The following is a 17565-nucleotide window of genomic DNA, read 5'->3' on the forward strand; positions in this document are numbered from 1 at the left end:
GGTTCAATTCCTGGTCAGGGCACATGCCCAGGTTGTGAGCTTGATCCCCAGTAGGGGGCATGCAAGAGGCAGCCTACCAATGACTCTCTCATTATTGATGTTTCTCTCTTTCTCTCCCTCTTCCTTCCTCTCTCTGAAATCAATAAAGACATAGTTTTTTTAAAAAATTAATAAATTATAATTGATGAAAAAATCTAAGATCTAGCATATTTAACTGATAATGTTTTTTTTGAACAAACATTAATCTTCTTTGAATTTAGACATTAAACATGTAGTATAGATGTTTTACCTGTAGATGTATATTTATATGGAGAATGTACACATACAATAGTTTTACAATTTTTGCTTATCTCACTATGAATATATACAATATATACAGCTTTTATGTTGCTGGAAAACATTACTAATTACACAAAATTTTTAGTTTTTTTAAAAAATGAGGTCATACAATTTGTTTTTGTTCTGAGAAACTCTTATGATAAGTTGCTAAAATTTCCTGTTTCATATTTCCACCTAAGTGACAGAGACATATTATATCTCTAAAATGAAAGATAAGAGATGTGGGCAATGCATTTCAGTAATTATAGCCCAATAAATAAACAATGAGTATCTTTTCATACTATAAGTATAGACACTATGTCTCTTACTTGAACTTCATGTTTAGAAGATACAGAGACATATATTTTTTGCAATATCAGCAAATTCTGGTAAGTTGATTATAAAAGAAGATAAATAGAACTGCTTTTTTAAAAGATAATATTAATGAAATGTAAATAACAGATTAAAGTAACAGATTCTGTGAGCAAGTTTACTGTAGCAATTCTTATTTTCTTGTTAACAGTATTACAGATCTACCCCATTTCCCTTTCCCACTTTGCTCCCCTCCACCCAACCCTAACCTCACCCCAGGCCTTCATCACACTATTATGTAGGTCCATGGGCTATGCATAAATGCATATATGTTCTTTGATTAATCTCACCCCCACCTTCACCCTTCTGAGATCTGTCAGTCTGCTCCACACATCCTTGTCTCTGGACCTATTTTGTTCATCACTTTATCTTATTCATTGATTCTACATATGAAAAAGACACATGAAAAAATGTTCAGTTCACTAATCAGAGAGGTGCAAATTAAAATGACAATGAGGTATCACCTCACACCTGTAAGAATGGCTACCATCAACCAATCAACAAATGACAAGTGCTAGTGAGGATGCGGAAAAGGGGAACCTTGGTACACTGTTGGTGAGAATGCAGACTGGTGCAACCACTATGGAAAACAATATGGAGGTCCCTCAAAAAATTAAAAATGGAGCTGCCTTTTGACCCAGTGGTCCCACTTCTAGGAATATATCCTAAGAAACCCAAAACACCAATCAGGAAGAATATATGCACCCCTCTGCTCATAGCAGCACAATTTACAATAGCTAAGATTTGGAAATAGACCAAGGGCCCATCAATAGATGAGTGGATAAAAAAGCTGTGGGACATTTACACCATGGAATAGTATGCAGCTGTAAAGAAGGGTCTCTTATCCTTTGGGACAACATGGAGGGATCTGGAGAGTATTTGCTAAGTGAAATAAGCCAGTCAGAAAAAGACAAGTATCACTCATATGTGGAATCTAATGAACAAAATAAACTAATGAATAAAAAAGACCCAGAGACATAGAAGCATGGAACAGACTGACAAATCTCAGAGGGAAGAACGAGGTGTGTGGGTGGGTGAGGAGAGATTATCCTAAGAACTTATATGCATATATGCATAACCTATGGACACAGACAATAGACCTGGAAGGGAGGGTGGGTGCAGGGTGGAGGGGATCAATGGAGAAAAATAGGGACATCTGTAATGCCTTCAACAATAAAGATAAATTTTAAAACATTCATAGACACAGAGAACAGTATGTTAATTACCAGAGAGAAAGAGGAGTTGGGGGAGGTCGAAGAAGGTATAAAGAAGATAAATGGTGATAGGAAGAGACTTGATTTGGGAGTGTTGAATACAAAATACAATGTACAGATGATATATTATAAAATTGTACACCTGAAACCTATATAGTTTTACTAACCAATGTCACCCCAATAAATTTATAAAAAGGGAAAATTAAATAAAAAATACAAATAGACATGCCCACAATTATACTTTGGGAATTCATTATTTTTTTTCAGTGATTGTTAAAACAAGTAATCATGAAATCACTACAGATATTGAAGATCTGAACAATATTATCAACGAACATGACCTAATGGACATTTTTAGAACAGCAGAGGACACATTCTTTTCAAATGTGCATAGAACAGTCTTTAAGAGAAATCATGTTCTGTTGTGACATAAAATAAACTTTAAAAATTTTGAAACAATTGAAATTATATAAAGTATGTCCTCTAATCATAACAAAACTAAATCAATAGCAAAGATACCTGGGAAATCCTTAAATATTTTAGTTAAACTATAAACAATGGAAAATAGAAAGTATTTTAAACTGAATTACAATTTAGATGCAACCTATGTGTTCATAGTTTTGATTTGCATTTCCTTGATTGTGATGTTGAGCATCTTTTCATATATCTCTTGGCTAGTTTTATGTCTTCTTCAGTAAAGTCTGTTCAGTCCTTTTATTTTCTCCCATTCTCTAAGTTACCTTTAATTTTGTTGATTGTTTCTTTATATTGTTTCTTTAGATTGCTGTAGTCCCACTTACCTATTTTTGCTTTTGTTGCCTGTACTTTTGGTGACATAGTCAAGAATCATTGTCAAGACAAATGTCCAGAAGTAGTTGTTTTTTCCCATACTTTCTTCTAGAAGTTTTGCTGCTTCAGGTCTTATTTTTAAGTCTTTAATTTACTTTGAGTTTATTTTTTAGCATATGACGTTCATACCAGTTGGGATTGCTACTATTAAAAAGCCAAAATATAGCTGCATAGTATTCCATGATGTAAATGTCCCACAGCTTTTTTACCCACTCATCTACTGATGGGCACTTGGGCTGTTTCCAGATCTTAGCTATTGTAAATTGCACTGCTATGAACATAAGGGTGCATATCTTCTTTCTGATTGGTGTTTTGGGTTTCTTTGAGACAGCATGGAGGGACCTGGAGAGTATTATGCGAAGTGAAATAAACCAGGCAGAGAAAGAAAAGTATCACATGATCTCACTTATATGTGGAATCTAAAGACCAAAAATAAACTGATGAATAAAATAGATCCAGAGACATAGAAGCATGGAACAGAATGAGGAATCTCAGAGGGAAGGCGGGGGTAGGTGGATGGGTGGGAAGAGATTAACCAAAGATTTTATATGCATATATGCATAACACATGTATACACACAATGGTGTGGTGAAGTCCTGGGGCAGGGGTGGGTATGGGGTAGAAGGAGTCAATGTGGAAAAAAGGGGACATCTGTAATACTTTCAACAATAAAGATAAATTTTTTAAAAAGCCAAAATATAACAAATATTGTTAAGGTTGTGCAGAAATTGGAATCCCTGTACATTTTCAGTGAGGATGTAAAAATGTCTCGGAACTATAAAAACAGTATGGAGATACTTCAAAGAATTAAAAATAAAGCTGCTATGTAATCCAACAATACCACTTTTGGATACTGTATTAAAAGTATTGAAATCAGTATCTTCAAAAAATATCTACACTACCATGTATATTGCAGCACTATTCACAATAGCCACAATATGGAGACAATGTCCATTGACAGATGAATAAAGAAAATGTAATACATATATATATACACATACATATATATGTATATACACACACACATACACACAATGAATATTATTCAGCTTAGAAAGGGAAATTACGCTATTTGCAACAACATGGATCAATCTTCAGAATATTACTTTAAGTGAAGTAAGAAAGTCAGAGGACATAGAGTGCATGACTCAACTTGTATGAGGCTCGTAAAATTGTTAAACTCACAGAAGCAGAGAAAACCATAGTGGTTACCAGGAAGTAGAGACTGAGGGAAATGGGGAGTTGTTTTTCAATGGGTATAAAGTTTCACTTATGCTAAATGAATAAGTTCTAGAGATCTGCTGCATAACATATTACCTACTGTTAGCAATATTGTTTTCTGCACTTCAAAATTTGTTAAAGGGTAGATCTCATGTTAAGTGTTCTTACCACAAAACAAACAGACAATCCATGGGATACAAGGAAACTCTGGTGGTGTGGGATATGTTGATTACTTTGATTATGGTGATTGTATCATTGGTTTTTGCATAAGACCAAATTCATCAAGTTGTGGACCTAAAATATTGTATAGATCTTTGTATATCAATTATACCTCGATAAGGCTGTTAAAAATGCAGCCTGTTGCCCAGCCGGGCATGGCTCAGCGGTTGAGGGTGGACCTAGGATCCAGGCAATCAGGGTTCGATTCCCGGTCAGGGCACATGCCCGGGTTGTGGGCTTGATCAATGACTCATCATTGATGTTTCTCTCTCTCTCCCCCGCCCTCTCCTTTCCTCTCTCTGAAATCAATAAAGATATATTTAAAAAAAAAAAATGCAGCCTGTCAAATTTGTAAAATGCTGCCAAGGCCATTCTTAGAAGTAAATTTTTAATATTAATTGCTTAAATTTAGAAAAGAAGAAAGATCAAAGATCAACATTCTAAGTTTTCACCTTAAGAAACTAGAAAAAGAATAGAAAATTTAATCCAAATAAGCAGTATGAAGAGAATAGTAAAGATAAGAACAGAAATAAATGAAAATAAAGACAAAAACAACAGGCCAAAGTCAATAAAACCAAAAGCTACTTATTTCAGAAGGTTAATAAAAGTGATAAGCCCCTGGCCAAACTGACTAAGAGAAATAATAGGGAAGAAACAAATTGCTAACCTGAATAAGAAAAAGGTGCATCTCAACAGACCTTACAGACATTAAAAGAATAACAAGTAAATAGTATAAAAAATTTGACACCTTTAAATTCAGAGACTTGGAGAAAATGGACCAATTCTTTGAAAGACACGAACTACCAAAACTCACTCAAGAAGAAATAGATATAACCTGAATAATATAAAAATGTAATTTTTAGTTTAAAATTTTCCAACAGAGAAAATTCCATGTTCAGATGGCTTCATTGGTAATTTCTAACAAAGATTTAATGGAGGGGGAAAACAATTACTTGTAATCTCTTATAGAACATACAAGTAGAAAAATGGGTCAGAAACCTAAATGTAAAATGCAAAAAATATAAAACAACTAGAGAAACAGAATTTTTTTGTGACCATGTGTTAAATAAAGATTTCTTAGATAAAGCACTAAACCAACAGTTCATTTGCCATTTGATCCAGTGATCCTACTTCCGGGAATATATCTTAAGAATCCCAAAACACCAATCAGAAAGAATATATGCACCCCTATGTTAATAGCAGTGCAGCTTACAATAGCAAGGTCTGGAAACAGCCCAAGTGCCCATCAGTAGATGGGTGGATAAAAAAGCTGTGGTACATTTGCACAATGGAATACTATGCAGTTGTAAAAAAGAAGGATTTCTTACCCTTTGCTACAGCATTGATGCACCTGGAGAATATTATGCTAAGTGAGATAAGCCAATCAGAGAAAGAAAAATATCACATGATCTCTCTTACATGTGGAATCTAATGAACATAATGTACTGATGAACAAAACAGACCCAGAGGTATGGATGTATGAAACAGGCTGACATATCTGGGCAGGGAGAAGAGATGGGAAGAGATTAACCAAAGAACTTATATACATATATGCATAACCCATGGACACAGACAATAGTGTAGTGAAGGCTTGAGGCTGGGTAGGGGCTCAGAGGAAGGGGCCTGAAGGGGAGGAAATGGGGGACTTATGTAATACTGTCAACAATAAAAAAAATAATAAATAAATAAATAAATAAATAAGATTTATCAAAATTAAAAACTTCTTTGTGAAATACAATTTTAATAAAATAAGAAAGCAAACCAAAACCAGGGAGAAAATATTTGCAAATCACATTTCTGATGACATGTATACAGAATATGTAATAAACCCTAACAACTCAATATTACCTAAACAAACAATCCAGTTCAAAAATTTGCAAAATATTTGGACACGTCTACAAAGAAGATATATGGATTGCAAATAAGCATATTAATAGATGCTCAACATCATTAGTCACTAGGAATGGACAAATTAAAACCATAATAATCATATATAATTACACATGTATTAGAATGGCTAATTTTTTAAAAAATCTGATAAATGGTGGGGAGATTAGAAAACAGAAGCTTTCATGGAATATTAGTGAGAAAAAAATTTGTACTTTTAAACACAAGCTACTTTTGAAAACAGTTTAGCAGTTTCTTATAAAGTTAGGCATATACTTACCATATGACCTAACAATCACACTCCTAAGTATTTAGTCAACAGAAATTAAAACTTATTTTCAGAAAGAAACCTGCAAAGAAATGTTTTTTCAAACATTTGGCTTTATTAATAATAGCCAAGAACTTGAAAATGCCCAAATGTCCTTTGATGGATGAATGGATAAACTATGGTACATCCATGCAATGTAATGCTACTCTGAAATAAAAAGGAACAAAGTACTGATACACACAACACAGGTAAATACCAAATGCATTGTGGTTAATGAAAGAAGCTATTTTCAGTAAAATACATATGTATAATTTCATTCATATGGCATTCTATAAAAGTTAAAATTATAAAAACAGATTTAGTGGTTGCCAGAGGCTGGGTAGCCAGAGGGATTGATTATAAAGAAGCAGCATAAGGGAATTATTTTGGAGTGATAGAATTGTTTTGAGTTTTTATTGTGGTGATGGTTTTGACTCCTATATATGTCTGTCTTAACTCATAAAAACTATACACCAAAAGAGTGATATTTACTGTATGTAAATTTAAAGATGAATAATAATAATTGATTGAAAGGACAATGTTAATAAAGACATGTTGGCCAAGCTAAAGATGCTCAAGGTGTTATATTAACCTTAGCTTAACTCTTTGTAAACAACAACAAAATCAATGGCTTAAGCAAACTTCAAATTTTTATTGCTGGAAAGAATGCGTAATATTTGAATTGGTGATGATTTTATGGAATCCCCATTTTTAAAATCAGATTTCCCAAGAATCATTACTTATGAATAAATTATTTTAGTACTTTCTAAATTAGTTAACCAGTTAAGACATTACTAGGGCATTATTAGAGCTGATTTTAAGTATGATACCAGATATATAAGAACAATGTAATATAGAAATGTATCTGAGATATTTCCATGTGAAAATATATCCTTAGCTATCAGGAACTTCTAAGGAAGTAGTCATTCCTAGAAACTGTATTTTTCAAGTACTTTCAAAGCAATAAATCTAAAATATGTTACTCATTTCTCTGCATAATTTAATCTTTTCTCAATGGCTTGGGGTCCTCATTAAAACATCAGATTTTAAAGTGAGAACAACCTAACAAATCCCACACCTGAATATGATAAACAAAAGGGCCTAACTATACTTAAAAACATATAAATATGTTACAAGTATAATATGCTTTACAGTTTAAGAAAACTGAGTTTGTATATTCTAAATTACTGGACCAACTCAGACTGGAAAGTAAAACAAGTCATATAATCCAATATTTTATAGATGAGGAAATGGGTGCTCATAGAAATTAAGTGATTTACCCAATATATCACAGTGGAGGCGAGAGTAGGTCACAGGTTGTCTTATTCCTATGGGCTGGCATGTGCTGAGTAGGTGGTGCAATACAAAGACTATTAACCTAGTGAATCTTAGGATAAAGCTAAATGATTTGTTATTTCAGTATTTAATTCCCTAATTCAGTTAGCCTCCCTACCCCAAACCAGCAGACCTCAATTTTCATGAATCCAGTGGATTGTCATTTTATCTACCACATATATAAGAACCCAACTTTTAAAATGAAGGTTTTTACAACACTTTCTGATTTTTGTGCAAATGATTAAAAGCTTTGGTAGTACAGTCATTCAATATTGTTCCACTTAATAAACCAAGATAACTAGGGCCGGTAGAGATAATGACAAATTATCTTGCTTATAAGGGTTTTTATATGCTTATTGTGGTAAAGAATGAGCTTGCTATTATTGAAAAACAAAATAGTTGATCTCTTGAGGGAAGTGGCCTTCCTGCTTTTGCTAGTGAATTTAAGGGAAGAATTAAAATGTTCACACCATTGTTAGAGTTGTTGACTCCATAAATCTGTTTAGTACTCGTTACCTATATTTGGCTATTGGTATCAGTGAGAAAAGACGGTCTGTGCTTTCAAAGATTCATATCATATTTCAGTAAGTGTAGCAGTTGTAGCCAGTCAATAGGAAAATATTCCTAGAGGGCAGGTATCACACCGGCGGGTCACCCTATCTTGCACTCTAGGCTTTTTATGGTATTACAGCCCTGCAGAAAAGGATCAGAGCCTTTACCCTGATTATGCAGTAGTAATTTGAAGCTGACTCGACCCCTCAGAACTCATTCCAAAGTTCCTTGCTTCTAAATCCACACCAGATGAAGTTTTTCAGGTATTTGACCTCCATCTTTTGGCTTGGCAAAAGCAACCTCAAATCGCTCTGAAAGCTGGAAGCCATAACAGTAAATATTGCTTAGATGGATACTGTCCTTTGGACCCAACATCTTTGAAAATTGGTGAGATTTCAGCTAAAAGGTTTATATTTCTACATTGGTATACTTGAATGAGATACCCTTCAGAAAATTACTGGAGTTATTTGTTTCTGAATATTCCAGGAAGAAACTCTATTCTCATCTTTCTGGTGCCCTCTCTAATATCTGATTTTCTTTAATCAGATCTCTTGACATTAGATAGGAAGATGGTTTATATGGGCAAGAAAGTCAGGTGTACAAATGCAAAGGATGGCTATATGACTGTCTTTAATTTCTTTATGAGATGGCTTTACTTAAAATATTCAGAGAAAGGGAAATTAATTACTTTTATGTCAGTGTACTTGTTTTTTTCCGTACCCAGTATACTAGAATGATTTCTATTTGGTTTGACTTATAGTGTTGTTTTTGTTGTTTCTGCTATCCTAATTTTGAGAGACACTTTCCTTGGGAAGAGTTTTTTCTGTCTGTCAACTTTTGGCAATAACAATTTCGGTGTAACAATTTATAACAAGAACCTGAAATTGCCTTAATCTAATTATCAGTATTTTTATATAAAATTCATCTTTAAAAAAAAAAAAAAAAAGAGTTTGACCTGCCTTTTATTTGTGGTATTAACAGAGTTGTTTTCCCTTAATATTAAACATGTTACCTACTGAAGGGAGGGATAAAGTGTTTTGTAAATTTCTCTTATCTAATTATGATGGTGTTAATTAAAAGGTTTATAGTTTTCACTTGGGTTCTTTTTGGTAAAATGTACATGATTTTGAATCTTGATTTGTATGCTATATAGTTATTGAAAGTAATTATTTTGGTTACTATTGCCTAAAGCAATTTTCAGTCACTAAACCTTCTTGTTTATTTTCAAGCTTTAAAAAGAGGATTTGTTTTAATATATAAAAAGAACCCCTTATCCCAGAAAAAAAGAAAAATAAAAACACTCTTTTTATTCCAGAGCCCAGCTTCTGGCTATAAGACATATACCAGATGTCTTGCTTGACAAAGGGAACAGTGTGTCCCTGTTAATAATTGACCACGTATGGCTACCACCATCTTTGGCTTTGCTAGCCATAAATATCTATTTCAGTGAAAGAGTCTTTTTTCCCCCATGTACTGACACTACCCAGCTACCTAGATAAAACTTTCCTTTTATTGTCTTTAAAGTTGATATTTTTTCTGGGCAAATTCAATGTATTTGCATAATGTATAATTTTCAGTGAGAATCTGTCTCCCTTTGGCACACAATTTTTTACCCATTACTGGGGATTAATTGACTTTAAAATATCTTGCAGCTTCAAAGCACTGAAATTGTTTTAAAAAAACTTGCAAATTCTACACATACACAATTTTTATTCCAATTTTCAGAGTATCTTCTTTTATTTTTAGATGAATCTACGCTCTGTATTTACTGTAGAACAACAAAGGATTTTACAGCGTTATTATGAAAATGGAATGACAAATCAAAGTAAAAATTGCTTTCAGCTCATATTACAGTGTGCACAGGAGACTAAGCTGGACTTCAGTGTAGTCAGGGTAAGTATTGAGGTCTTACACTCTCGAATTTATAGCTTTTTATTACAAGTGATAATCACAATATGAGAGAAACTATCAGGGTATGAAGTCACTTACTTTATAAACAGCTTCATTTCCTGGTATAAAAATATTATTTTTAAAAAATAAATAAAGCTAATTATTTAGTATATATTTGTTTCTATGAATACCTTGAAAAAAAAACTAAAAAAAATTGCATTTAAACATATTTTTAAATATCCCAGTCCTTCTAACTAATGAGTACCTTTAAAATTAGTTGTTGATCTTATGCTTTCTTTAAACCCAGAATTAATATAGATATAACCCTACAAAATGACATCAGTAAAACAGGCATTTACCAAGGGACTATTGTGTATCTAGCATATGTTTTTGTATCTAGCATATTTTCAACCATTTTTGACGAGTATTTTTTGTCTTTTTCAGAAAATCTAGACTTTCTTATGAATACTTCCTTCATCTTTTAAGTAAAATGCATGCATTTTAATGGGTTAGCGAGTAAGGGACAGAAAATCACAAGGGGGAAAATTTTTCTTCATCACAATCATAGTTATTCATCTGTAAAAGTCAGAGCTCCCAAACGTTTGTGAAGGCAATGAGAAGGTGATAGAGGGGAGGCAAGAGATAAATCTAACAGCACTAGTCACAGATTTCACTGAGTGCACACAGGCCCTTTCATGTTTGCCTGGACATGCTACAAATCCTCCTGGTGTGAAACCTTCAGGATTTAAATATTAGCAACTTTCCCATCCTTGTCATCATTAGGCTGATTTGGGAAAGAGAAAGGATGTCTCTTTTTTAGATTATTTTACTTTCAGAGGAACTTTCAAAGACCGTAAAGATAAAAATCTCTTGATAAGCAGAATTCTTTGGGAAATCTATTTCTTTTTAAATATATATATATCCTTCTTGATTTTAGAAAGAGGAAGGGGGAGGAAGAGAGAGAGAAACATCCGTGATGAGAGTCGTTGATCGCCTGCCTCCTGCACGCCACCTGCTGGGAATCCAGCCTGCAACCCGGGCATGTGCCCTGACTGGGAATTGATGCTCAATCGCTGACCCACGCAGGCTGGGCATGAAATTTATTTCTTAAAAGCTAGATGTATAAGATATATACACCTTCAAACAGGGAATAATGCCAGCAATTCTAGGGGTGTGGGAATATCCAGGATATCTGTTACTGATTGGCAGAGATCAACCATCATATTCAAATTTGTGTAAGAACTAGAAATATTTCCTATTGATAGCTTTAAATTCCTTATTTGAATTGCCTTTAGTAAACCTGAGAGAAAAATGTTTAATTGCCTTAGAAAAAATAATATAAAGTGCATAATATTTCAAATTGATGAGATTTCATAAGTACAATGTCATTCTCCCCTCGCCTGTGGTAACTTTTCTTTCTTTCCCCTTTTTCCCCCTCCATTTTATTTTACCATTGCTTTAAAGTAAAATGCCTTCTCAGGAAGCTGTTTTGTGGACTGTGACCTTTCACATTTCAAATGTATTATTAAATCCTTCCTAATAACTTACTTGACTGTACTGCTGTTGAAATACACAGGTTTATATTTATGCTCCAAATGGTGTGAAATATAAAACAATGAGAATAAAAGAAATAAATTCATAGAATGTAAGTTTACAAGTAAGATGTTATGTAAATTATAAGAAATTGTGTCAAACATTCGTTCTTTCTGTTATAGGAGAATATAAATTGTACAGAAATTTCGTCTTCCAAATCTAAATTCCAACACAGTTTTGATGGCTTTTCTAGTCAGACAAGAAGGGAGTTCTTTATAGACTCATCATTCCACAACCTTCCCTGCCCCCAGTATTTTGCTTGGTCTATATGTTATTTTGAAACAGAACTTACTTTTCTTGTTTTTAATATAGTGTTTGTTGTGTTTTTCCTCAAAAAAACTTAAATCCCATTTTACTAAACATGATCCTAAGATAAATAGAGCTTAAAAGGTTAAAATATCCATGCAAAAATAAATATATTGAGGTAATGGAACAGGATAAAAAAGAAGGTATAAAAAAAGGAAAAGAAGTTTAGAGAAAACGAATTTCTAAGAGAACTGCAAAGGATTTTATGGACACCGAGGATTGATGACCTAAGTATTTTTCTTTCTTGTGTTTTTTTTAAATTCTTACCGGAGGATATTTTTCTACTGCTTTTCGGAGAGAGTGGGGGGCGGGGGAGAGAGAGAGAGAGAGAAAGAGAGAGAGAGAGAGAGAGAGAGGGATCTATGTGAGAGAGACACATCAATTGGTTGCCTCCCCACCTGCCCTGATGGGGGCCGGAAATCGAGCCTGCAACCAAGGCATGTGCCCTTGGCAGAAATCAAACCCTGAACCCTTCAATCCACAGGTCAATGCTTTAATTACTGAGCCAAATGGGCTAGGGCCCAAATATTTCTTTTTTCTTTTTTTCTATCTGGTATCACTTTGTTAGTCCAAATCCCAAATTATCATATTGATTTTGTTTGACCTATTTTTTCTCTCTTGCCAATAAGGCATTTGGAAAGAGAAATGATTTATATCTTATAAGCACTGGTAAATTTTGGATTCTGTAACTGAATCACTTTTGAGAAATTTTTTTTCCAGTTATTTGGAACCATCAGACAATGAATTTTCTTATTTTCAACACTTTAAGTGGAAAATATTTTTAGTATATACTTTATTATTTTACTTTAATAGAGAATATTGAAAATAATTAAACCCTTACTTTTTGACTCAGTTTTTTATGGAAATCAATTATTGTATTGTGCTCACATAAACATGGTCCTAAAGTAAATGTTCACAACATGATAAAGTATATGGGGTGACTTTCTCCTTTACTAAAGAACACCAGACTAATGATTCCTTACATCGATTCTGTGTGTGTGTGTATGTGTGTGTTTTCCTTCTTTTTAGTGAGCAATATGCATTTAGTAAACATTCTTAGTTTTGGTGCTAACAAAGTGCCTCTAAAAGCAATCTCAATCACCAAGGCCCCTCATATTTGTTATCCCTAATTTGTTATAGATTAGAAAACGAAGATTGGTAAATTATATATAAACCAAAATAAAGTACATTTTAAGGTCAGAGTCTGCCCTTTTAGTAAAGTACATGGATCTTGTTACATCTGTGTTGGCTGCCTTCTGAGGTTGATAGCTGAGTTTCATATGAACATGATATTCAAATGAATTTTACTTTGTAATGGGTACATAACATAATATAAATACCTAGGGAATTATGTAAATAAATATTTACACTATAGAAGTAAGCCATGAATTAACAATGCACTAAGATCACTCTTAAACTTCTTGTGTTAGTGTAGGTATTCTGGTATTGTGAAAAGAACATGGTAGGCTGTTTATTTGTTTTCTCAGAAATATTGCAGAGCTACCCTTCAGATGTAGCAGGTCTTGAGGTCAAATATTACCAATTCACTATGCTTTCCTGTTTATAGTTTTTAAATGAAATGCTGATATATTTTTATAAAAATTATGCATCATAATCCTTTGCATATTTTTTGTACTTGAAAAGTCATATCACAGTAACTTATTTGGAATATTTGTAAAATTCACCTTTTTGAATCATACATTGAAATTATATTTATCCAAAAACATTTCTTTTTAGATATTTCTCTTGAGTATATACTTTAAAACCTTTTAGAGATTTTCCCAGCTCCTTCTGTGAAATTTATATTCATTGTCCTTCTGTTTTTAATTCTCACTTCTGCTTAGTAAAACTAAATCAGAGTTAATTTAAAATTTCCACAACTTCATATGAAGCAACATTTTCTGGAACATTTTCTTTATTAGAGAAGTATTAATTACAAAAGTATAAAACAGCCAAGAGAAATGACCATTTCAGGAGTTTCTCACTATAGTGGGGGAAGAATATGCTTTGAGATTAAAAAATTGGTTTCAAATTCTTGTGTCAGGTATCCACAAGCCACTTAACATTTCTAAACCTCAGCTTGTTCACTTAATACAATTTGAAAATAACACCTAACAAAAGAAATAAATATATATAAAAACACATGGTGGGTATTCAATGCATGATAGCTTTTATTTATAGTATTGCAGCAACATTAATATAGTTTATAGTATAAATAAACATTGCAAATTGGATAATTTTGGTGGTCTTCAAAAACATGACACACAAAAGCTAACCAAATACACCTTGCACCATGTCTGTGCAAAGCTAGCTCATTTAATGTTTTCACTTATTTATGTTTTTAAGAATTCTTAGTAGATTAATGTGTTTTGGTAATTTATAATATGGTATATATTTTGAAATAATTATAGAGTTTACTAATCACATTATGGAGTGACATATTTCTTATTGCCCATTTTTAAAAGAATCATGATTCAGCATAATACTAAGATTATTATAATAAATAAATTATATAAAAGTACATATTTTGTAATCAATTCCTAAATGCCAACCACTGGTGTTATTTTTATTAATAATGTATTTTCTGTTGATGAAAGCAATACACATTTATGGAATAAAATTTAATAAGGAAATAAAATTGTAAACAAGAAAATAACCACCATAAATTAATGACAAACTGAGAAAAATATTTGCAACTTATTACAAAGTGTTGCTATCTTTAGTAGAAAATTGCTCCTATAAATTAATTAAAAAAACAAATACCCAATATAAAAATAAGTAAAGGAAATGGATAAGCAATTCTATCAAAACAATATAGTAACCATAGAAATTCATATCAAAACATCAATTATATACCTTTTATTAACTCCTGGGCTACAAAAAACTACAAAAAGATAATGCAAAGTGCTGGTAAGGGTGTGGAGAAACCAGAACTCTTATAACTATATGGCAGGGTACTTTGAAAATATCAAAAAGCACAGCAAATTTCTTTCTAGAATAACATTCTAAAAGACCAATAGCACAAAGATGCATGTACAATGATGTGTGCTGCAGTATGGTTTATAATAGTGAGTATTTCTAAAAATAATCTAAATACCTAGCAATATTAAATTAACCAAGTTATGAAATATTAATAGAATTTAAATTGTTAAACCTGAAGATTGTAAGTATATATTTGTTTAACACTACTATAAGCATTTTCCAATTTCATTAACTACTTTTAGTATGCTTCCAATTTTCACTATTATAAAGAAACATGATGAACATTATTGCACACAAATTTGGTATACATCTATGAGTATTTTAAAGATAAATTCACGCAAGTGGATTTATTGGGTCAAATGATATAAACATTTTTAAGGTTCTTGCTATGGATAAATTAATTGGATAGGTTTTGAGGACAGGAGCAACAATACAATTTCGTTATCAAAGTTCCTTGATACTTATTAAGTCCCAGTCCCTGATCATTCTTACCTTATTCTTTAGTTATTTTTAATTTTATTATATCCTTTTTCCTTTAATTTGTATAGGCCTTTGTTTTCTGACAAATAAAAATACAATTTAACACATAAAAATTATTCTATCTTGTTTTTTTTTAAAGAAGTTTTCCATAATATCTTTATTTATTTATTTTTTATTCTTCCAGACGTGGGTTGGCAATAAGAGGAGAAAAATGAGCAGTAAAAATTCTGAATCAGGAGCAGCAACAACAGGAACTATTTCTGGTACCTCGTTGGCAGCTCCAGACATTACAGTAAGAAATGTGGTTAATATTGCTCGACCCTCAAGCGAACAGTCTTCTTGGTCATCTGCCAATAACGATGTCATTGTAACTGGAATATACAGTCCAGCCAGTTCATTAAGTAGGCAAGGGACAACTAATCATACAAATACACAAATTACGGAAGCACATAAAATCCCCATTCAGAAAACGGCCAGTAAAAATGATACTGAGTTTCAGTTGCACATTCCTGTTCAAAGACAAGTAGCACACTGTAAAAATGCTTCTCTGCTCTTAGGTGAAAAAACAATTATTTTGTCAAGACAGACAAGTGTGCTAAATGCTGGAAACTCGGTATACACAAAGAAAAACTATGGAAGCTCTTCAATGCAAGCCCCTGAGATTATTGTACCTCAAAAGCCATCTGTGTGCCACCGACCTTGCAAAATTGAACCAGTTGGAATTCAAAGGCCATATAAGCCTGCACACACGGGTCTAGCATCACATAACTTATGTGGGCAAAAGCCACCTATTAGAGATCCTTACTGTAGAACACAAAACTTGGAAATCCGTGAAGTATTTTCATTGGCAGTTAGTGATTACCCCCAGAGAATTCTGGGAGGAAATACTCCACAGAAGCCAAGTTCAGCAGAAGGAACTTGTTTGTCCATTGCAATGGAGACTGGAGATGCCGATGATGAATATGCCAGAGAGGAAGAGTTGGCATTGATGGGAGCACAGATACCAAGCTACTCAAGGTTTTATGAAAATTGCAGTTCCCTTAGAGCTGAGAACCAAAGTACAGCTTTGCCAGGACCAGGAAGAAATATGCCAAATTCACAAATGGTGAATATTAGAGACTTGTCAGACAATGTACTGTATCAAAACAGAGACTACCATTTGACACCACGGACCTCATTACATACATCATCTACTACAATTTACAGTAATACAAATCCATCACGGAGTAATTTTTCTTCACATTTTGCATCATCAAACCAATTGAGGTTATCACAAAACCAAAACAATTACCAGGTAATGTGTAAGTTTGTTTTATAAAGGTTTTAAAAACCATTGTTTGGTATAAAAACTGTGTTGGTATCCACTTAGGCTTGAGACCTAGGTCCCTTAACTCAAACTTTGAAGACATTTGAGATTTTTTTGCTTCAAAATGGTGGTCTGGGGTCAACTCTGAAGAATCTTGCATGTTTCTGGTCATGTTTAATGATGGTGAGTTTTTCTTCATGGAATAAAATAATTTTTATAACATGGCAGCTTTATCCAGACATTTAAAATGATTTGATAAGGAAATAGTAACTTTATGGGAAGCAATGCATTTGCCATCACTAAAATAAGACTAACTTGGCTACCTTCATACACTTGAACATAGATTATTCCTATAATGATTTTTACTTCCCATGTGAGGAGATATTACTAGGTGAGTGGTGCTTTCTTTACCTGGGTACATTGCCATGGATGTCAATCATTTCTCAAGGTGATGGCTCATTTTTCTAAAAGGAAATGCTTTATCCAAACATTAAGTGGAACATTAATCAAATAGTCTTTTTAAAATGTATATAAGGAAGAGACATATTCAGAGTGAAAATTAAAGCAATTTTGTACCTGTGAAAAAATAAATGTCATTTGTTTAGTTTTCCACATATTTAATTATCTATACATGCTTCCAATATTCTCAAGAGTGAGGTATAAGCCTACCTTAGAACATCCTGTAAGGTCATAGATCTTTGAAAAATCTGTTTCAGATAATTTGAAATAGCAAA

At 32.8% G+C, this 17565-nt stretch overlaps 1 protein-coding gene across 3 annotated transcripts in view; it reads left to right on the plus strand.

Moving 5' to 3' along the window:
* HDX (highly divergent homeobox) overlaps nt 1-17565 on the plus strand; it is a 189819-nt gene that overhangs the window by 11443 nt on the left and 160811 nt on the right. For 2 of the 3 annotated variants that reach the window (XM_081126850.1, XM_081126852.1), the window contains exons 2-3: nt 10021-10167; nt 15710-16819. In XM_081126850.1, coding sequence (XP_080982976.1) covers nt 10021-10167; nt 15710-16819 — 1257 coding nt within the window. The remainder of the gene's footprint in view (nt 1-10020; nt 10168-15709; nt 16820-17565) is intronic. The other variant, XM_081126851.1, reaches the window with a different exon arrangement.

This window comes from Miniopterus schreibersii (genome assembly GCF_964146895.1).
Source record: "Miniopterus schreibersii genome assembly, chromosome: X".
In the NCBI taxonomy this organism is placed as follows: Eukaryota; Metazoa; Chordata; class Mammalia; order Chiroptera; family Miniopteridae; genus Miniopterus; species Miniopterus schreibersii.